The following is a 22,934-nucleotide window of genomic DNA, read 5'->3' as shown; positions in this document are numbered from 1 at the left end:
AGTACACTTGTTTTTGTATAAATGTACAATTGATTTATAAACCTTCAGTTATTTATTATTTTCTTCATTTCATTTGAATATGGATAAAATAAATGTTTTGATCACTTTTTACATTTGTATGAACTTTATTTTTTATATTCTGCAAAACTTTAAGTACAAACCATCTGTTAATTAAGAAAAGTAAAAATATTTTGTTCATTGACATGTGTAGAAGTTCAACTTTTAAATCAATGAATTATCAAAAATGTTTTCACAAATGTAAAGCGTGTTTGTAATTATTAATTTACCTTATTTTGATTAAATCTATTATAATTATATTATGTACTATAAAATTTGTTTACGAAAAAACCATTTTTCAATAAATTAGAACCATTGTCTTTTGATGGGGTTGCGATTTGGACATATTAATCTATTTATTGCGTGAAATTGTTTCACTTGTCAATGAAAAGATACGATAAAACAAGTATGAAATTCAATTTATGGACCAGAGAATTTAATTATTTGGAATTTCGGCCATACGAGACAATATCAATTTAATTACTCCACTCTCTGCATAATAATAATGATTTCAGATGTTATTGCATACAATTTTGAAAAAAATATGATGACGAAAATTAGAAAAAATCGAAAACTTATGATGAGCGTAGTGCATTTTAGGAGTTGATTTGAAGAAAGAAGTTTGAAAGAGAAAAAGTAACAGGTGTGTCTCGAGAATAATTTTTTTCTTTTGCTCTTTTTTAAACATTAATATATCTTGCAAGTAGCAGAAAAGTATTGCAGTAGTTAAATGTGTCTGAAAGGGGTTGGGCGAACGAGACCACGATTCAAGGTCGTCATATGTCGCTCGTCATCACGCAAGCTCCGAGCTCACTTGCCACGATTGTATGTGCATTATGTTTTTTAGTCTCTGATATAAGTTGTGCAAATTAAAACAACCACACTTTTTATAATTTGCAAAACTACATCTGTGGTTTCGAGAAATAATATTTTTTTTCTAATGTAAAGTAATACAACGAAAATATTTTGAAATGTGATATCTGTTAATGCAGATTTGCATGTAAAGTATTTTATTTAAAAATAAGTAAGATATTTTTGATAAATCTAAAAAAGCCACAAATGATATATAATGGGAAATTTTAATCGTATAAGATTGTTATTAATTTTATTTTCATTGCTTAAAATGTTCACAAAGAAGTTTCTAATAATAATACTACCAGTAACTTCATATGCTATCTTGAAAAATGCATAAGGTAGAGAAAAAGAGCACAATTAGAAATACTTGTAACCACCGGAGGCAATCGGCACCTGTTACCTATACTTTTTGGATCCCTTGTATCACGCGATAATGCAGACCAAACCACACGTTTAAAAAAAAATTTAGCCTACGGCCAACAACGGTTTTTTTAATGCTAATTGTGCATGAATTAGACGTTATACGATCGAAAGGAAACAGAAGGATGACGACTATTAGTAGAAACGTTTTGTTTTTTAAGGAACTGGTGAGTTCGTCTTTTATCTCTTTTTAGTGTGATGTTCAATCGATTTTAAAACAAAAAATCCTAATATTTGTTTTTGAACGTGTTAATTGTGTAGCGAATTTGAGAACAACTCATAGATATTTAATACGTCTATTAGTTTAGTTTTGGATAACTTCATAATCACCTCATATTTTTCATAAAAAATTCTAAATTTATAAAACTGAAAATTTTATTACATGTTCTTCTGCGTGTACATTATAAAATAATTTCAATTACTCTCTATTTATTTTGCGTTTCTTAAGATTTATTTTCCAATAAGTATGTGAATGGATATTCTGGATGTTTTTCCACCCTGGAGAAATATTTAATCAAAACAAGAATTATTTTTTAGTTTATAGGATATTGATGAAATAGTGATAGTTAATCAATTCACCCCTTATCTATAAAATAATGGAAAATTCTTCCTGCATCGCCTCTGTCTAAGCCATTCATCATTTTCATTTCTTCTTCAGTCAATGAAAATTTAAATAAATCGAAATTCTCCCTTATTCTGTTTGGTTTTGTGCTTTTCGGTAGGACAATAATACCATTTTGGATGGCATGTCGTAAAAGTACTTGAGCAGTCGTACGATTGTGGAAGGTCGCGATCTTTTTTACAATTTCATTATGAAAAAGCTGCGGTAGAGTGAGAGAAGCATTTATTTTTTTGTCAATTGAAGAACCCGGTGAGCCTAGAGTACTGAAGGCCGTGATAGCAATATTACGTAGAGCAGTAAATTCTCGAAGAGGACGTTGCTGATTGTAAGCTTGGAGTTCGATCTGAAATAAAATACGAAAGAATAGTGTATTATGACAGTAGAAAGTTTGACTAGTGCAAAGTTAATTCATTTACCTGCAAGTTACTGGGCTTAATTTCTGCATTATAGTAAATTTTTGCAATTTGTGACTGGTTGAAATTACTCAAGCCAATAGATCGTGTTCGACCAGCTTTTACTTGTTTTTCCATCGCCTAAAATATTTTTAATTCGATTTTTATTACTAATTGTTTATTATTTAAATATAATGATTAACCTTCCATATGGCTACGTGGTCAGTTTTAAGATCCAACACAACGCTGCCATCTGAATTTTTAGCCGGCTCATATTTGTATTTATCTTTAACAAAGCCAAACGGCTTATGAATTAAGTACATATCCACGTACTCGAGACCCAATTTTTCCAATGAGAGTTTAAGGTAACTTTCGACAGCTGAGCTTCGCATCCCGTATGGTGGCAGCTAAATGATTAACGATCTTTCAGGTGAACTATTTCAAACAATTTTTTCCCTACTATATTAACGGTCACATTATTATATTTTTTATAAAATTAAACAGATAATTTTATACTTAAAATTTGGGTACCTTTAGACATTTTTTCTGGGCTGAAAATTTGTATAGCATACTACCTTTGTCGTGATAAAAAGATCCTCGCGTTTGTTTCCTTTTTTAAACCATTTTTTTAAAGTTTTTCCAATTGCTTCTTCATTACCATAAGTGAACGCTGTATCTATATGCCTATAACCTGTTTCCAAAGCTGTTGTCACTGCCAAGTCGATGGCTTCTGGAGGCATCTTTAATTGTGGAAGATGGTAACATAAAAAAAATATTTAGCCAAATATAAACCCAATTAAATTTCTACCTGCCAAGTTCCCAAGCCAACGATTGGCATTTCATAACCTGATGCTAATTTGATAGTTTTTATCGCCTCGGCATTTTTAAAGACAACGATTGAAATTATAATGGTAGCAATGTTAATCATTCTGGATAACATTATAAAAATTAGCTTATAAAACGTTATAAGTTGTACTTTACAGATTACGAGTACTTGAAAAACTTCATACCTGAAAGTGGACGTTATAACTAGAACTATTTTACTCTCGATTCGTTTTACTAACTACAGAGTAACAACTTTTCGCGTATTATTCGACAATTTCTATACACTTCTGCTTTGCAAATTATTTCTCTCAACTCTCTTTATTAGAGGCTGATAGTTCCTATCAATGAGGACTCTACGCTCAAATGAAATGCATCAATCAACTAATAATGTTGTACACTGCACCAGAGAGATAAAATTGTGCTATCAATAAATATTTCATTACTATTTTTCCATGAAATGTACACGAAAAAGGTTAAATTATCTGTAAAAAAACATTTAATCATCGAGACAAAAAGTCGACTTAATTATTACTTAAACGCGTTTAGATGTGATTGAGCGTTGGGCGATAGATGCTGTAGGTGGTATGCTCGAATAACATCAAAGAGTCAAGTTTTTTCTCGCGCGAAAAAATTCAAAGCGGTGCTGGTACATTTTTCGATTAAAAGCTTGAGTGAATAGACCGATGCGTAAGACCGGGGACAAAATAGTCATCGGGATATGCGAAATTATTGCACGAGTGGTATACTATTCATCCCATTTGGGAAGTTGATGGACAGCTTTTGAGCACGGCAGCAGAGTGCATATATAGCTAAGCGTATTGGGCCATTTTTTGCGAACAAAAATCTATAGCAAAGAGGTGCAATTCGTGAAAAAATCATAATATATTGACCTATACGGTTGAAGTGAATGAAAAAAAGTATATTCGAAATATCATATTTACAGAAGGCATTCTAAATGTTCAAAGTGCGCTTGACGATCTGCGGAATTTTATAAAAGAAGTAAAGTTTATATTCTGCTTATATAGACAATGCAGCGCAATAGCAGCGGTAGCGGCAGTAGCAGCTTTTCTCTGCAATGAATATCACGCGTGGACTACCTTAAAACGCGGCGTATAAAGCGGTCAAACAAATTCCCTACGTACGAGAACCCTTTGAAGCCCGCTTGAGAAGCTAATGCTGAAAACAATCACGGTTAAAATTGCAATTGCGCGAAGCTGCTGACCATAACATATATATATACAGATAGTAGACAGTATATACTTCTTTTGTAGCTGTATAATCGTCGTCGAATTATGGCTCCGTTCAATTTTCTGGCCTTTTAATTGAGTCCGAAATCCTCGACGCAGTTTCCTCTGTGTGTGCGCTCCACCGTGCAATGGAATAAACTCTATGTACATGTACGCAAACACAGACTTATCAAAGTGGAATTGATTATGGAACGATGGTACTTGTTAAAATTCGCAGCAACTGCTCATATATTCCATGTTGAATGAGTAAAAAGATGAATAACAATTCAAATTTGTAATATTTTGATTTATCATCTGGCGCGAGTAACTCGCTTAAAAGCCATCAAAGTACACATAAGCGTACAAAAACAATTTTCCATAGGAAAATCATCTGCTAACATAGCCAATTACGTTACACCCTGCTTTGCCTTCTATATAGTGGTCAAATCCTTTATTTTGTTTTCTCTTCGGGCCGATGCTTTGTCTTTATGAAGTCTGCTTATGCCGCCAAGTGTAGCGTCATACAAAAGCTCTTAACTTGTATTTTTCAACTTTTCGCTCCACTTTCACTCGACTTCAGATCTATCATGTATGCAGTAAAAAGATACGATTGCATTTGTTAAACAAAGTAAAATAAGTTGACATTAGGTAACTATGAATTACTCCGATATTCTGACTAATATTATTAATGATAATATAATAATTTAATTATTAAGCATATATAAAAACTTTTTAATTTCTCGAGATCAAAAAACGTTTAATTAGGAGTTAATTTCTATTCAATCTCAATAAATGAAACAAAAAAAAAGATGAAACGTATTTTGAACAAAATTTTATTTGAAAAGGTGTTAATGTGCACTTTTCGATGTAGTTTTCGGGTCGCAATCCTTCAATTACAAGCAACTATCTCTTCGTAGTTGCACAGACTTAATTATTTTATTTGGCATGAAATTTACGCTGCCCATTGGTAGAAAAAATTATCTTCAAAATTTCGAAAGTCCATCTTTAATATGAACACGACAATATAATGACAAACCTGCAGCAAAAAATGAGTCGTAATTTCTCGAAAACAAAACTAATATAACCTCCGAAACTGCTATGTATAGTTTATCATTATTTGCCCACCGAGCATTGACCAAAAACGAAGCGCAAATTTGAAATTTCAGAACACGCGATATTATGGACCAGACTGTGCGTGACCTCGGCCGTCATGCAATTAGAGAGAGTTCAAAATATCGATAAAGCATCTATGTAAATTTAAACAACTCAAACTGCGAAAGTTGTCCAACATAATTATGCCCGTTAGTTGATAGTATTTGCATATTGAACAACTTTTAAAAGTGTGAAAAAATTGAAGACCAGTGGCTTTTAAACTTCTGTTCAATCATTAGTCGAAAATTACTAACTCCGAAATAAAGTGTATAATTATACGTAATAGAAAGATTGTTATCATTCAAAAATCCATAATGTATTATTTTTGTCTTTAGGCTACATTGGTAATAATAATTCATTATTATAGGAGTCATAATTTTACTTTTGTTGAAAATTTTTATTTTTTACTATGGTCATAAAAATTGTTACACGATAAGAAATTTTTCAAAATTTTAAAAAATTTCCATTCACTTTTCTTAAAATTTTACATACAAGTGACAAAGCAAAATATCTCAAAATATAAGTGAAAGTGACTTAAACTCTACGAAGTATATTATTACATTATATGAATGAACCAAATTTATAAGCGACATCGGAAAGTTTACATTAGCATATGCTCGTAAACCCTCTTCATGAATTGCGTGAATAATAAATGAATTACATAATGGTATTTTTAAAAATAATACTAAAATTAGTGATGCACTTATATCGATAGTTGATCGATGAATATCGAATGAAATCCTCGCGTAGAATAAAAAAAATCCTATGGATAAGTTTTGATTTGGCCATGAGACAGTTCAAACCGGTGTATATAGTTGCGTGTAATCTAGATACAAAAACAGTTGCTTGCCCCTCGTGAACTTTCGCATCATCTTTGTCGCAGGGGGTAATCATGTTAAAGGTCGGTCTCGTGTTCCGCTCTTACAGAGTTACTGGCATGTGTGGTATGACAATTACTCTGTAACAAAAAGTTAAAAAAAAGAAAAAGATTAACGTGGGTATATTGTGCGCACTAACGTTATTTATGCACAATTCTTTTCTCTGGGTGGCCAGCTTGGGAGGAGTTGAGCTTATTACGATTATATACACACAAGAATACATTGCCGTAATACGTAATGCGCTGATTGCACCGAGTAGATATGTGACTTTTTAGAAGATATTTAAATTAAAGCTCTAAAGTTTATGCTCAAAAAACAATATGGATTTTATTTAGTAAATTTTTGAAATATTAAATTATTAATAAATGTATAATAGTTTTATTTAGTGTTATTAAAAAGTATTCAAATATTAGAAAACCACTGACTTCAAAATTTTAAATTAGACCCAATACGAAAAATTCGGAACGATGCATTGTGTTTAAATCGAATTCAATTTATCAAATAGAACTTTTCGTGACAGTGAAGAATTTTTCAATCAAAATATATTTAATTATACATTAATTTTTAATTATTGTTTTAAAGTGTTTGCAGTTCAATGCGTAAAAAGTAATCATTCTCATAAATAAGATAACATTATTCCTATAAGTATGAATAAAATGTAAAAAACACGTTACGTGTCTAAAATAGACATGAGATAATAATACCTTATAATTGTTGAGTTACAGACTGGATCAAATGTTTAATAATGAAATTAATTGTTTGTTTTATTATTATTTATTGGAGTTACAAGTAAGATAAAAAAAAAAAAAAATAAGGCAGCTCCTTTGAAATTAGTTTATTGTTTCTTCATTTACATTTTTTCAGAAAATGTCTGTGTATTTTAAAATTACATTTATCAAGATGTTTGGATTGAAAAAATTGTCGTTGGTATAAAATCGATTTTGGCTGTTTTTAGATATAGTGAGAGGTGTAAACGTGGTTATTAACTTTGTTATCATTAATCATTATGATTATCACATCTGCATGATAATGAAAAATGGCGAATGTAGTTATTTTTGGTTTAGTATATAATAAAAATATATTTTTACCTTTTATTTCTATCTACGACTAAATACAAATCGGCAATAACCTTGAATAAATACTGTTCCTGGTTTACAAAACCTTTGACCGTTCATTGTCGATTCTGGTTTAGGTGGTAGCGTATTTGAGGGTGGTAGCACCGGATTTCCATAGTTTGTCCGCATAAAAGACACATACGGAAGCTCAGATTTTGGTATATAATATGGAGGCGTAGTTTCCGGTACCTTGATTGAACGATCAATTATTCTTAATCCGTATAAGCTGTCATAAACTGCTAAATTGGGTTCAGCTTCGTGCACTAACTGTTCATCGTTATACGAAATTGAAGAAACATAACTCACTAAGTTTTTGTGTACGTATCGTATTGTAGCTTGATTTGTATTTTTTGTTAATGAGAAAATGACAATCACACATAGTGCAACTTTGAACAAAGAACACATTTTCAGAAAATTAAAAATTGTTCATCTCTGTTGATCCCAGTGTTCCCTCGCGAATACTGAGAGGCTTGGCTACATATGCCGGAGTTTTTATAGGCCACATAAAATTTGGAGAAATTGATCAAAAGTAAGTTGTAGGTGTTATTTCACAAGATATATTTTTCATGATTATATATCTGAATCTGCGAATTCAAAAAAATGCTCTAATTTTATTAAAAACTAAATTTAATTAAGATGTGATAATTCTTTTATTAACAAATAACAGTAAGAATAATTTTGATCTTAGAAAAATTAAATACTTACAATTCGATCAAATTGTCTACGTAGTTTTATATAATTTATATGTAATCTAGCCATCTCATCTGTATATACCATAACAACTAGATGGCCTCGGAAATGATCTAGGGTGGGAGATACCTAAAGATTTTTGAAACCGATCATACCGGTAAATTTCATCGCACGTGCGGCGCTTCGTAGAGATATTTCAAGGTAACGTTGCAAAAGAAACTTCATGTATCAAAAAAGTATTGATTCATAAAAATAAATTCAATAATCCCGATAAATTTTGACCGGTAGTATAGCATTACGTGATTTTGCAGATAAAAAGTGAACACACCTTTTGTTTACACGATGTATTTTCTTTTAAATTTCGTCAGCTCCTCGCATGGAAAATTTTTTTCATATTAATCAGAACTGATGATTAGTACATTTAACTATTTTTAAAAATAAGCTTGATTTAAAAATTTGTCATATTTGTTCTTGATTTTTCATGCAAAAAAAATTAAGAAAAAATTGGAAATTTACAAAACTAAAATGGTTTTCTTGTACACACAATAAACCTGACTTTATATCGTAGCTCGTTGATTTTTTAAAATTTCGGAAAATGCTCGACACTTCAAAATTATTCAATTAATTTTTTGAATAAAGTATTTTAAATTATATGTATTTATAAAGTATCATTAATTGAAATTCGTTTTATGACCATTAACTGTCAGTGAAAATAATTTTGCATGTTACCACTGAGTTCTAGGTTTTTTGAAAAGCACTTATGTCCTCGAGTCAGTAAAGTACTTAAAAATTGAATTCGCTTTGAATTCACATGTTATTTGCATTGATTATTCAAATAATGGTTGAGAATTCAAAAAATCATGGTAATAATTATACGGTTATCTTTTAGAAATATCGTGCTTTATACAACTTTTTATAATGTATCGGATCAATTTTAATGCCTGATGAAAAGGTAACTTTTAATCATTTTTGTATTATAACACAATTTGGAAAATTTTTGAAAAGTTAAAAGTATGATCAACATGTCAATAGTCAATTCCTTTCTTTTCGTATTTTAAAATAATAGAATGAGTGCGTTTAATTAATTATCGAGATAAGGTTACACCTTAGTAACATAAGGTTTCACTAAGTGATAAGTAAAATTGCTGTAAAATTTTAATGAATAATATTTTACGAATAATAGTAACCAATAAAAACTAATAATTGCACAATATGCCAAGATGCGCATGTGAGTGCAATTATAGAAAGTGAATCTCCACCTTTTTTGTAGCCTAAAGATGAATTTAAAGTTTTATTTTCAAGTAGTTGATAGCTAATATTTTTATAAATGGCCCGTAAAATTAGTGGCATTAATGGTCACGTTGTCCGGTTCTCTTTTATTTTAGGCATGTTCGAAATTAACTCTTCAATTTAGACAACCATAAGAACGTATCGCAGTACAGGTATGAAAGACAATACCAGTCTCGGTAATTAAAGTGGACGGATGGATTCTCGTCAACGAGAACGGCCGCATTCCCACATATTTTGCGTCTTCCTTGCCACTGCTACTTCTCGCGGATGAAAAATTGGGCCTGCAGTTTTACGCATGCAACAGTAGCAGCATATGTGTGTAACACGATGGGCGTTAGCCTCCGCATCCTGCATCTGTGGTGCGTGCCCACGTACAAACACACACATATATATAGCTACATGCGACCATGGGTATCTTGGCACGCGATATGCATTTAACGTCGATTCTTGGAATTGGCACGAGAACATCATTGATGTGCGATGTCACTGGTTGGCAACTAATCGACGTGTAGCGTGATTTTTCGATGGTATAGATGCGTACATGAAATATCCGAACGAATTTGGTTTAAACGTGATTTTTTTGTTGTCATAAAAATACTGATTATTTCATTCAGAAATTTTTACCATACGAAGCAGCTCCATGGTCTTCAAAAGTAATATTTTTTTTACAAGTATTTATTAAGCAAAACATTAATTCTATACTTCAAGACTTTTGTCGGTTTTTAAGAATTGAAGGATCAAATGAAGTATATTAGCCAATTCAAGGGTAATTTCGTATTCTTTATAAATCATGATATTTAACTGGATAATAATAACATGAAACATCCATAGGTCCCTTTTTCTTTTGGCTCGGATGTAATATAATTGACTTTAACACTACAAATCACAGTACATAAAACACACATGGCCCACTAATATCATCCATAGAATTTCATTATATTTTAAATCAAGTCGGAGTTGGTGATCAACCTTTAGATTCATTAAGAAAATCATCCATCGTATCTTTTATTTTTCGATGCGTTGCTTAAAAATTAGGACTTATTAAAGTCGTTATCACGCGCGTTTCATTTTTGTTTTGTTAAATGTACACGGAGAAAAGTAACATATTTATGAACGTGTGTCTGTACTCCTGTAAGTACGTGTACACGACTTGTTGCTGCTGAACGCTGAAGAAAAGTACATGCGTGCGTTACGACTTCTTCATATGAATGTATACACATATACACACACCGCACTGCGCATATGGGCGAAAAATACACCTTAATTCGCGTGTGTAAATGCACATCCTGACATTGAAGAAATGCACATGCATGCTCACCTATAAAAAAAAACTTACAGTCTCACAGCTTCGATACGTGTCTGTGTATTTGTGTACATCACGCGATTTGTGGCTTTGCAATTTTCGCACGTTATATTTTTTTCTTTTTTTTTTTTGGTGATAGTATTTTTGTCAAAGATTTAAAAATATCAAAAATATTGATAAAATTTAAAAAAATTCTTTGCCTTGATCACACATGAACTAAATTCATTAAGCTTTCGAAGCTTATCAAGTTCTCAAGCTGGAGGAATATAATTCCATAGATTCCTTTCGAATTTATAAGATTATCAGAAAATTATAAAAAGTTATACTTATTTAATTCAGAGCGTGAATTGTCAATTTCTCATGCATCTTCAAAATTCAACCTACTTTGTCTCAAGAAAAATAAAGAGAATAAGAGAGACCCATATTGCGTACCCGTCTTAACTGTAGTAACACGCCACATGAAAACAAAACCGCATAAAGGGAAGTCTGTCGTTTGTGCATGTTATTTGCCTCGTAAATGTATGTTCCATGAGACTTCTTGCTTTTCCTTCTTTTCAAAAAAGTACCAAGGAACTCGAGTAACAGCGATCACTTTAAAATTACATGAGATTTCTTGTTTACCATAATCTATTCTACTCTTTTGATTCAGTTCAAATATCAGCAAACGAGTACATCCTCATAATTAATTGTGAAATAATTCATAATGTTCAAGCAGGGGATGTAATATATTTCGATGAAACTGTTGAGTTTTAATAAATGGAAAAAAGATTTTCAATATCGTCCGATGGTACAGGATGTTCACGCAATAGTAGCCGTGTCCGCGTATCTCTTTCTTTTTTCGCCATCTTCTGATAATCGCTGCATTCCAACGAACGTGTATGCGCGAGCGAGAACACACACACACACATACACACACATTATTAACCTAGAGCCACGAGAGAATTCCGGTCAAAAGTTTTTCGTTCATATAAGCCGCACAGTGTGCGGCACATACGTACACGTATTTTTGTTCGTTTGTGTTTAAGGCGGACACTGGTACCTGAAAAATTACAGACTCTGCGTCTGTTTCCGGTGAGAATATTTATTTGCTCACCGTCGAGTATAAGAGCTTAAAACGCTCGGACAAATATATCTATATGAGTGCGTAACGGAAGTCGATCGGTTGTGCGGCGCGCAAAACGCGAACAGTTCATGAGATATGCATGATCGGGACGGTATCGGTGGTAGCAGTGCATCACGCGATCCGTTTTGACTTTTGTACGTAGTCTGTTGTTGACTTTTATTTATTTTGACGCGTATACCTCAAGGGGCCGGTGACGATAATGACGGTGCTGATCGCGCGAGGGTAGCACGGCTCACATAGCCTCGACCATTCAAATCGGGGCAAAAATGAAATATATTTATAGTTTCACATTGCTTCTATCGACAAGCTAATAGTTTTATCATATGGCTGTTTGCTTTTGATTCATTTATGATGGACGGTTATTATTTATCAGACATCATCAGATTACTTAAATTATTGATAATTTTTTAAAAATTAGGATCTCTAAAAATTATTGTTCAATCAGAAAAAAAGCATGAAAATTATCATAAAGCTTGTAAAATGATCAGAAATAACTTTAAAGAAAATATGAATAATGTTTAGTTGTTAAAGCATTCGTATACTAAATTCATGTACAATCACGAAGATTTACAGAAATTGAAGTAGGAGTAGCGATGGTGGGAGTCTACCAAACTGTATAATATAATATCCGCCTCGCAGACTGTAATATGCATGCCCAGTAGCGGCTGAATTCATGCTATTTAGCTCCTCCTTCGTATTAATTTCTCTCTTTCTCTCTCTGCAATCCCTTTTTCTTATCTACTTGGGAATTACTATACCGGTACTTATCACGCGTAGGTAAGGGTGAGTTGATCCGTGCCTATGATATTGTCTATGACCATTAAACTTTTATGTTTTTTTTATAGAATATGGATTTCAATGAAGGCTTCATTCGAAAAATAAACTTAATTCATTTTTTACTTGATTCTTACCTCGAATTCACAGTAAATGGCGATTTTAACGTTTCATAATTCCCAGACAATTTTTGTCCTTATTCATTTATGTTTTTTAGGATCCATACATTAAAACTTTACTAAAATTTATCGGCTTATTTGAAAATATTGCATTGCTTCCTCCATAGAGGAAGCTATTTTTATATTCAATTGCTAAATCAAAAGGCCTTTTGCACACTTTTATATGATTTTATATTAGTTTAAATATTATTATTGTAAGATGAAACATATAGTTCAGACGATCTTTCGGTTTTATTCAATGATTTTCATCGCCTATCTTTTGAGCTACTTTACTATTAGAATAACAAAAGGGAAGTAATTTTGTGTCATCAATATTTTACATTTTAATGTGAATCTTACAAATTATAAATGTAGAAAATCGTGGACAATGAGAAAATTATTTTGGCGAGGATAAGTGTGATACTTACCTATAACCCAAACAAAGCTTCATCACAATTTTATGAAGCATACAGCAGATATTTTATTATTCCTTTCTGAGTTTATTGATTTTTATAATAATCTTTTTTTTAACAATAGAAAAGAATCAGTCCATAGCGTTTGACTTGGATTTCGTAAAATACGTCTCTTAAGCTATATTTCACAAGATAATAACTAGAACTACTTCAAGAAATCTAGTAATTCTAAACTGTTGCGAGTGAAAAATCATACATTTACAAATGTTGAAGTGACGATAAAGGAGAATTGAACAGAATAACAAAATAGAAAATTTAAATAATTTTAAATGTTCGGCCTAGAGTACAAAACCCTACTGCAAAATTAAATGTTAAATCTTAAACTTATAGTTAACATCGATATTTACTTATCACAGCAAACCACTAAGCAAAAAAATTGCAGACGAACTACATTAAAACACAAGGGCAAAAAATACTCACCGCTTTTGTACCTTCCGCAAACTCATAATACAGGTTCCTGCGTGTATGCGCACACTAATAAATTCCGAGGTCACGACCGGCCAAACTTTATATAGCTGTAGGAGGCGCGGCCCTTCGTATATAATCATCAAAATATTAATAATTTAATCAGCCGCACGATTAACAGGTGGTGTACATGAACGGGAAAGGTACGTGTGTGAGAGACGTCATTTGCACGACCACACAGGGTGGTGTGCGTGGGATATAACAACTACAAAGTTTTTCTGTGTAAAGCAGCTCAAGGTATGATTTATTTCGCGATAAGATTCAACGACTGATGGAATTAGCGAACATAATGACAATTTTTGTGAACCTATCAAACTTTTATCATATTATAATTAAAAATGTCGATGCTCCTTGTAAATGCTGACCTAAGTTAAAAGCGGACCTGCCTGTCTGCATATTATGCGGGGCCAAGTTGTCCGGTATACATGTATATAGAGAATGATTTACGTGTCTCTTGATTTACACTGATTACAAGCTCAGAGGCCTCTTTACGCTCCAAGTAAATACGCCTTGAAGTCTCCCTTCTCCAACTGCAACAGTCGCATCAATTGCCATTGATTGATTTTACTCAGGGTATTAAATTAATCCTCCGTCGTATTGCGGTACTGTCGTCGCACACCCATACGTTACTATCATCAATTAAGCAGGCGCACGAGTCACGTCACATAATAATAACTGTTTCCGCGTAAAAAGGCTTTTAAGAGAAAAAAAAAGAAAGAAAGAAGTCAAAACTATTTCACAGTTTCAGTTTTTAATTTGTGCGACGAAGAAATGCAATAGCAATGAACTTAGATAAAATAAATAGCAATAAACCTAAACTTAATATTTGATTTTTTATTGTTTTATCGAAATTCAATAACTTTGATGCTGTATTATGTTGAATAATGAATCTTGCAAGGATGCTTAATCGATTTAAGTCAGTCATTTTAAGATTTTTAATATACATTTATGCAGAAAGCATTTCGAACATTAATATAGGTTCCGGATTTCTTTGTATGCAAATGAAGAAAAATTATCCTGACTGATGAAGCCACCTATATGTTCGTAGAATTCTCACCCTCAACCTTCATAATAATCTACATCACGTATGAAAAAAGGGAAAGGATTCCATGGGCCTTTTAATCCTGTTTTCCTTTAGCCAAGGCAACTTCCTCACAAGTAATGCAATAATTACACAAGCGGAAGTAATAAAATTAATCTTCCTAAGCGCAAAGGTTTCTTTCCCTTTCCTCGGAACGGCGCGCGCTCGGTCTCGTTTATAAATCTTGGTTTTCTCCTTTATACCTGCCCTGTTTCTTGGAAAATATCATGTTGAACGCGCCCTCTTTTGTTTTGTTTTCATCAGATTTTGAACCATTTTATTTCTTTTCGGTACACCCTAATATATAAATATAATCTGAATAAAATTATAATATATTTTTTAACAATAAATTTAAGTTTTCATTTTTGAATTAATTCTCAGTGCCTAAATTTTTTGGTCGTACTATTTAACTCAAGAAGTACTTTCGAGGTGTAAAATAAATTACATGCAAATGGGATCTAGTATATGCATCAACCCCCGTGAAACAGTGACATCAATTAATTAAGGTTAGATTATTGCTTCCAACGTTCTTTTTAATTGAGCAAAGTCAAAATCTAGGAAATTAATTAAAATGTTGGTTTCAACGAGTAGTTTGAAGTATCGTAAAAAATTATTAAATACTGATCGGTCATTCTTAAAATTATTAAAATTTGGTTTGTATGATTAATTTTGAATTGAGATAAAATTCAAATCCGCAATTTAATTGAATAAAAAACTATTGAATACCGAACAGGTAACATCAATGATACACAGTCAAATTATTTCTACATGATGTAGAATGATGAGATGCACAGGTTGCCATATTCAGGCGTTATTTATTACTCTTACTGCAACTGTTTGAGGCTTTACATAATTTTTAATGGCTCATTAGAATCAGTAATCAATGATGTTTCAATTTTATACGTAATAATCTCAATTCTGCCTTTGACCAGACTAGTAAAAATTTTTTACATCAATTTAAATAATGTAGATTTACACGACCACACGACTGAATTGTAATCATACGTGAACACTATTACACTGCGCAAATAAGTAAATACTCATATATTTTAAAATAGAGTGTATATATTGTTCTAATATCCAAAATTTAAAAAAAAAAACAAAAAAATTGCGAGAGTAATAAAAAAACGAGACGAAAAAAAATAATATATCGTACATAAAAAACTTAGACTACCAATAGAATACAAGATTTACTCGCTTTATTAATAAACTAAGCTCTTTTCATTAATTGTTCTTCTACGTAGAATCACTCACTCAAAATCATATTTTTATATTTGATGTATACAAAAAAATATAACAAGACGTATACTTCTACCAAAAAAAATTTTTTCAGCGCGCGAATTCAAGGCTCAAAAATGTCAGGAGTTATCACTGCGACAAGTTTTCATAAAAGACATTCGTATTTGATCGTCGCTTGCACGTATAGTAATTATAACGCAAACAAAGATCGACAGAGTCGCGAGTACTCGGAGCGCACGAATTCACCACCGATGCGACTGCGGAATGATTATATTTTTCAACTCCAGTCAGCATCAGCCACGTCCTCGTTACATTCACGCAGTCTGCAAAAGTCCTATCCAACTCGTTGGGATGGTAATGATCGCTCCGCCGCGCGGTCTTTATCTTTTCCACCTCATTTGCGCGTTGTAATACTCTCTTAGCCTACCTCTCATCGCACCGTGCGCCCTAGCTCCCGCAGTTGTACAAACCGCGCAGTTTCGTTTCCGCGTTGCGCCCTTTGCCGCGTATTGCAGTAAACAGCTTTTTCTCTTTTTCCAGACCCTCCAGCACTCTGAAGATCTCTCTCTCTCTCTCTCTCTCTCTCTCTCTCTCAGCTCTCAGGCACTGACGAGTTATACCGAGCAAGAGCTTATGTGCGTATTTAATGGGGGATGCACCTAGAACGAACGAGTTTCAATTTTTTACTCTCGGTTTTTTTTCTGCGCGGTGGCTTCATTGGTTTTTCTTTTGAAGCTGGCTCCAGTGAACCTTGTGAAGTTATAATTTTGTAATAATTTTTTATCCCGACTTATTTTTATAACATTTTTATTAAAAATCAATTGGACCCTGGCTCTCGTTAGTTCCTGAAAACATATGTTTACTGGACTGTAATCAGTATTGCTTAGGGTAAATTTAATCTGTGACAACTAATGATTTTTTTTTGCTAAAACTGTAGATAATATTTTAAAGAGTATTCTTCGAGCCACAAATTTCCCCAGAAAAGCACATTCAGTCATAAATCAAGTTTTGAATTATATTTTTTTTAGTTAATCTTCAACTTCTATAAGATAAACGGTCAGTGTCTTTTTAAACAATTGTGATTGAACTTGATATATAATAATTTGGTTTATTTAATTTGCAGACTTATTGAAGGAAATTTCATTCATTTTGCTTTGAAATCTTAGCATATAGCACTTTACCACAGCACAGTATAAACACGCAAACACAACTTTTTTCGCTCAAAGATCTGATGAGTCGGAAAACGACAAGTCTGACCTTTAACGAGGCAGATTCCGTCTTACACTCTACATTAAGAAAAGGGTGGAAAAACGTCGCGATGAGCAAGATTTTTGTAGAGCAAGTGAGCGAGGTCTCGCAGAAATTATGAACAAAGTAGAACGAGCCAGACACCCTTTTTGAGCAATAACAAGTGAATGCAGCTGTCGATAGAGCGCGTAATGAGATGAGTTCTGCACACGCGTCTTTAATTTAAGTAAAAAGCAGTAAGCGGTGCATCTTTTTCAAATGTAATTTAGCCCTCATTAATTCTCACTCTCTGTTAACATGTTTTATTCGCGACTTCTTCTCATATAAAGCTAGTTTCCCTCATTAACGAATGCGCCTAAATAATTTATTTTAGTTAAAGTATTTAAATCCAGGCTATATCAAACATTCGAATAATGGACAGCCGATCAAATTTTTCTGCACCCCCTTCCTCAAACTGATATCGCGTTATAAATGCATGCACGCGTCTCGATTCATCGTTTCTGTGCGTCAACGCCTGCCTCGCACAAGGGGAATACAATGGGTGTCCCTAGAGACGAGGCTTATCTGAAATTACAATGTTACTCGCTTCGAGCAGGACACTTTTAATCGCTGCGTGAGTTTTTGCTCACTGTTTTATGCAGCTTTCTCTCCATGCACACGTTTCTAACGAGAAAATTTTTATCGCGACGAGCAAATACTCATATGGTGGTTATAAAAAAGTATTCATTGGTACATTTTTGACGAATTTTAACTTTTATTATAATGCTCGAGTTGATGTTATTCTACATTTTTCTTTTTAGCTTTATAAGTGTATTTATAACTGATGAAGTGATTTCATAAAATAATAAATACTTGAGCACATACATTTTCACAGTGATGTAAGTTTACGTACATTCCGTAAGACTTCAAATCAATATGTGTAAATGAACACTATTACACATAAGTATATTACTTATCTATTACTAGTTACATCAAAATTATTTTCAGTTTCTTTTACCTCGATTAGTTTATCGTCACCAAAAAAGTGGAACCGTCAATCATCGCTGTTTTCTACTTAAGCCACCGAGTAAAGTACTTATGCAAAACCACAAAATCTCTCGCCATCAAAAATAACATAAATCACTGTGTCACTCGACAGAGAAATCCAACCCCTTTACTTTGCACATGTCTAACGTAAAAACACGCGTTCAAGGGGCTGCTCTGCTCGGCTGCGAGCCTATAAGGTATATAGTTTTGTGGCTCCCCGCTTGGAATTTCGACGCAAATTAAAAGGTCCCACCCGCGCACGTGCTACTATTGCACATTTTATACCTACTGGCTACAATGGTAGTAACTCATGGAGATGTTGGTAAGTGGATTTGTTGGGGTTTTGAGAAGGATACTTTTGCATGCGAGCACGTGGAATACCAAATTTACTCGTGAATATAGGTACTTGAAGCTTTAGCCATATTTATTGTAATTTCTATGTTTATATATCGATAAAATCTCAGGGTTGTATGGAAAACCACGAAATATTGAACAATTGGGGGCATAAAGCTCGTGGAAAATCGCACTATCAAGTAGATTTTCACAGTAACTAGCGCAGGTCAATATTCCAAAATTAAAATGCGCCTAGGGAATAATATCGCAAATCAGAGATGTACCGTTAACTTCTCCAAGCGTACAAGCCCGGTTAAAACGCGCGTGTACACGTATAGTAAAGATATTCTCGGGGGCTACAGGAAACTCATGAACAAAATTGTGCAGTATCGTAAACATGGTCGCTTTTTGTTTGCTCTCGCTCGAGCGTAAATTTCGCTTTTGTTTTTCCGTAAAAGTGTCGTCTAGATTTTGCGCGTTACCGTACATAAATAATTTTTTATACTTGAAATAAATTCGGAGTAAGAAGTTAGTTATTTTTATTTTTTACTATTATTATTATCGGTAAAAAATACGATCTAACAGAATCCTACGTAGTGTGATAAATGATATCTACGCTCACGTAGCTTCTGCCCTTTTTTCTGAAAGACAGAAGTAACCAGGCAAGCAAAATAATGAAATCTCTTATACTACACGACCCTCTTAATACCGTCTATACATATATATTCATCCACAAGAATTTCAATCTGCGGTCGTCGTAAAGGGGGTGGTCCTCGAGATATTTCTCTGCGTTCGAGAGTTAAAAAATGATTCGTACAGGGGTTCTCGCTTGCAGACCAGATTGTTTTCTTCGCTTTCGATCGAACGCCTCCAATTTTATTCTACCCAGCTTTTTTTACTATTATATTAGGGGTTTAACGTAAGAGGAATGTACCGACATATAAGTGACGGAATTTCATCCAAGGAACCGAGATTCATCTGTATTTTTACGATATTAATATCCACCAGACATTACGCATTGGAATTATTAAAATTGCTGCGGCTCATGGCATTAATGATGGATCAGAAACAAGAAACAATTCATGTTTTAAAAATTAGAAGTGGTATCAAAGTGACAAAATATGTAGATCAAACTTACAGTCATTTTTTTAAATTACTGAGCTGATCGAACCGTCTACCATCACAATGTTAGAATGTCTCGAGAAATTTGAAAAATACGAAGGAAAAATTCTAAGCTTACACATGTGAGATCTCAAATCCAATTAGTTTAATCCTTCTGGTTTTTTTATCCTAATTATAGTAGTGTTCCAAAGTGGACCCATGACTACACTTGCAATCGCCTGTGCTTTTAAATTAAATTTGTTGGACTCATGATTGCTACACACTTGTACTTGAGGGCAACGTGTCAAACGCTACACGCTTTTTCGAGACTTGAAAATTAATATTGCCCACAAAAGAGCGAGGATGAGGAAGAGCTACTTTTTACTATTCCATACAATTTGGCGTACACACATGCGGTGATTATACTTTTAGATACAACCGTCTGGCTTGTGTATTATTCGTGCATCCTTTCAAACGCGTTCGTTGCCCTGGTACGATCTAATAATTTCAGTAACATGGACTGCAGTATTTTCTAAGAGTGATTTTTTCTCCAAGTGTGCATTTGTGTAAGTATGTTGTAGAGACAAGCAGTCACGCAAGAAAGTCGGAGCTGACACTTTTTTTGAAACGGTTTTTTGATAATTCTCCGCCCGGAGGAGTGCATTTGCAGACATGAAATGAATGATGCGGTGGTGCACACACAGGTTTGCAGCAGTCTGTATTTATTTTAAGTGGCATATAATTGTAGACATCGATAGTGACCAAGAAATTAGTTACGAGTAAAATTTAACTTAATAAGACCAGAGATGGGTTTTTATTACATAAAATTTTCACAATTTAATCTCATATAACATCACATTTGCAATAAAATCATTTTTGTCGGTGAATTAATTTTCTAAGCGCAAATACAAATTATTAAATGGTAGAAAGATCAGAATACATTTACCAAGTTATACAGAAAATAAGTGTGATTCAAGTAGTGAGATATTTAGTAAATCTGACCGCTCATTTTCTCTCATTTGCCATTTCAAATGGAGGAGAAAACTGAAAAGAACTCAACGAGAAATGGATAAAAGTTTGGTAAATTGAAAGGAAGTAAAAAGTTTAAGGGAAGGAAAAAAGAAAGACAAAGGGAGAGAGTGAGGATAAGAAAGAGAGAGAGAGAGAGAGAGAGTAATTCCGCTTACGAATTAAATAACTCATCGTAGGTATATAAATTTCAATAAATCTATGGAATAAAATAACGATGTACAATGTACTTGAAATTATCTGTAAGTTTTTATAATGATTATTGAAATAATTTCAAATCACAAAGAAATTTGTAGAGATAAAAACAAATTTACTTGAACATCTGTAACTTTAGCAACAAATTGGAAAGTTAAAAACTGTAAAGGGTTTAAAGAAAGAATGAAGCCCAACTCCAACTTGCATAGCTGGATACACCTATATACAAGAGAAAACCTGCAAGTTCGAAGTGAACGAGGGAGTGCTCTGGCTAGAAAGTCTCCCTCGTCACTCGATTCAGCGCCATTTTAATTTTGCAGTGTGAAACTTTCTAATTACGAACTTTTCTGATTAATCACAGTAATTAATTAGTAGCCAAAGCGACCGTTCGCATCTCTTTCTCGCTCGCTGCTCGTTCGCTCGGGTCCCTTTTAGAAGCGAGCACTGGCGACGACGACGACGACGACCCGCCCCTTTTGCCACGTCTTAAACGTACCGACCATAGGGTAGTTTCTTGCCTCGACATTCGAAACTTCTTGTGAGTTGTCTTAAATTTCTATAGCTACTTTGTTCAACATTTATTAATATTTTAATTTGTTTTTTTTTTTAATTTTGTGTAAAAGATTGATGAACTTTCTCATTCGAGAAGTTTTCCTAAAGATAGAGAAAGGGTATACAATTTTGGATGTAATACCCAAGCAAAACAGTAATTATTAAAATTCATTATAGAGTATATGAGTATACGAAACTACTTTTCCAAACAAGTGAATTTTCATTGCAAACTCAGGCTCGCAATGTTTTATTCGATCGCTTATGATACAATTTATATCGAATTCGTGTAGTTCTTATATAAAAAACATCTCAAATATAAGTCAAATATTTCATATTAAATAACTACTCGGTCACCCTCGAAAAACAGCTGCAAGAGTTAACAGTTATCGGTGAGTTTTTAATTAATGCTGAGCAAAGCGAAGTCGTCTAGCTTTCAGCTAAATGGTTTTGATAGGTTTTTGCGGTAAAAAGCTTCAGGAAAATATGTAATCGATCGTTATGAGAATTTTGGTAGTCGTTAAATGCAAAAGAAAGTCTATTTACATAAATGGTATCTTTATACCTTTCTATACATTACTGATAAATTTTTCGAATGATACGTTTATTCACAACCTGGTACCCGGTGTCCTATTTTCCTTGTTATTTGGGCAGAAAATTTAACGTTTTTTTGGCAGTAGGGGAGAGACGGGCATGAGTGACACCATAACTTCAAACTTGCTTCCTGAAGCGAATTTTTAAAATTTTTCAAATCTGAAACGATCATTGCAAAGGGGAGCCCAAGCTCTATATATTAAAATTAAAAAATTACAATGAAATTTCTATTTTTTATTGAATTTCAAAAAATTTGTCACAATTGCCCGTCTTTTTTCAATGGCCGGGAATTGTGCCATAGGAGTCGGGCACGAGTGTCATGTATATTATCATGCAAAAAATACATATATGTGTAGAATAATATATTTTTTTACTCAAAAACAATGAAGTTTAGAGAAAAAGTTTATGGAATAAAAAAGTCTCCAAATTTATCGAGAAACATTCTCAAATATTTTCAGAATTTTATGAGATTTTTTTAAGAGATTGCACTCGACGAATTGTCGGAAAATTGAAAATCGTCTCCGAAAATTCTGAAAAAATTTGAGGCTTTTCTTTGATAAATTTTAAGACTTTTTTGTTCTATAAACTTTTTCTCTAAACCCAATGGTTTTCAAGATAAAAATCAAGTTTGGTTTTTTATAAACATTTCACTTGAGGGACGCCATTTTGTTAGAAAAAGTAGCTAAAAAAATTTAGGAAAATTCCTTACGGTACTTCTACA

At 33.0% G+C, this 22,934-nt stretch overlaps 1 protein-coding gene across 1 annotated transcript; it reads right to left on the bottom strand.

Annotated features, from left to right (window-relative positions):
* Positions 1-1,739: 1,739 nt before the first annotated feature.
* LOC106648890 (1,5-anhydro-D-fructose reductase-like) lies at positions 1,740-3,396 on the bottom strand. Its single transcript, XM_014366038.1, has 7 exons — positions 3,357-3,396; positions 3,155-3,275; positions 2,922-3,086; positions 2,550-2,753; positions 2,371-2,487; positions 1,912-2,297; positions 1,740-1,830 (listed from the first exon to the last, which is right to left on the bottom strand). Exons 2-7 carry the CDS (start codon positions 3,272-3,274, stop codon positions 1,776-1,778), a joined length of 1,047 nt encoding a protein of 348 aa, XP_014221524.1. The 5' UTR covers position 3,275; positions 3,357-3,396; the 3' UTR covers positions 1,740-1,775.
* Between the last annotated feature and the right edge of the window lie 19,538 nt (positions 3,397-22,934).

This window comes from Trichogramma pretiosum, unplaced genomic scaffold (genome assembly GCF_000599845.2).
Source record: "Trichogramma pretiosum strain Unisexual culture from Peru unplaced genomic scaffold, Tpre_2.0 scaffold22, whole genome shotgun sequence".
Classification (NCBI taxonomy): Eukaryota; Metazoa; Arthropoda; class Insecta; order Hymenoptera; family Trichogrammatidae; genus Trichogramma; species Trichogramma pretiosum.
The sequence above is the reverse complement of the archived record's forward strand: the minus strand, read 5'-3'. Positions and strand labels throughout refer to the sequence as shown.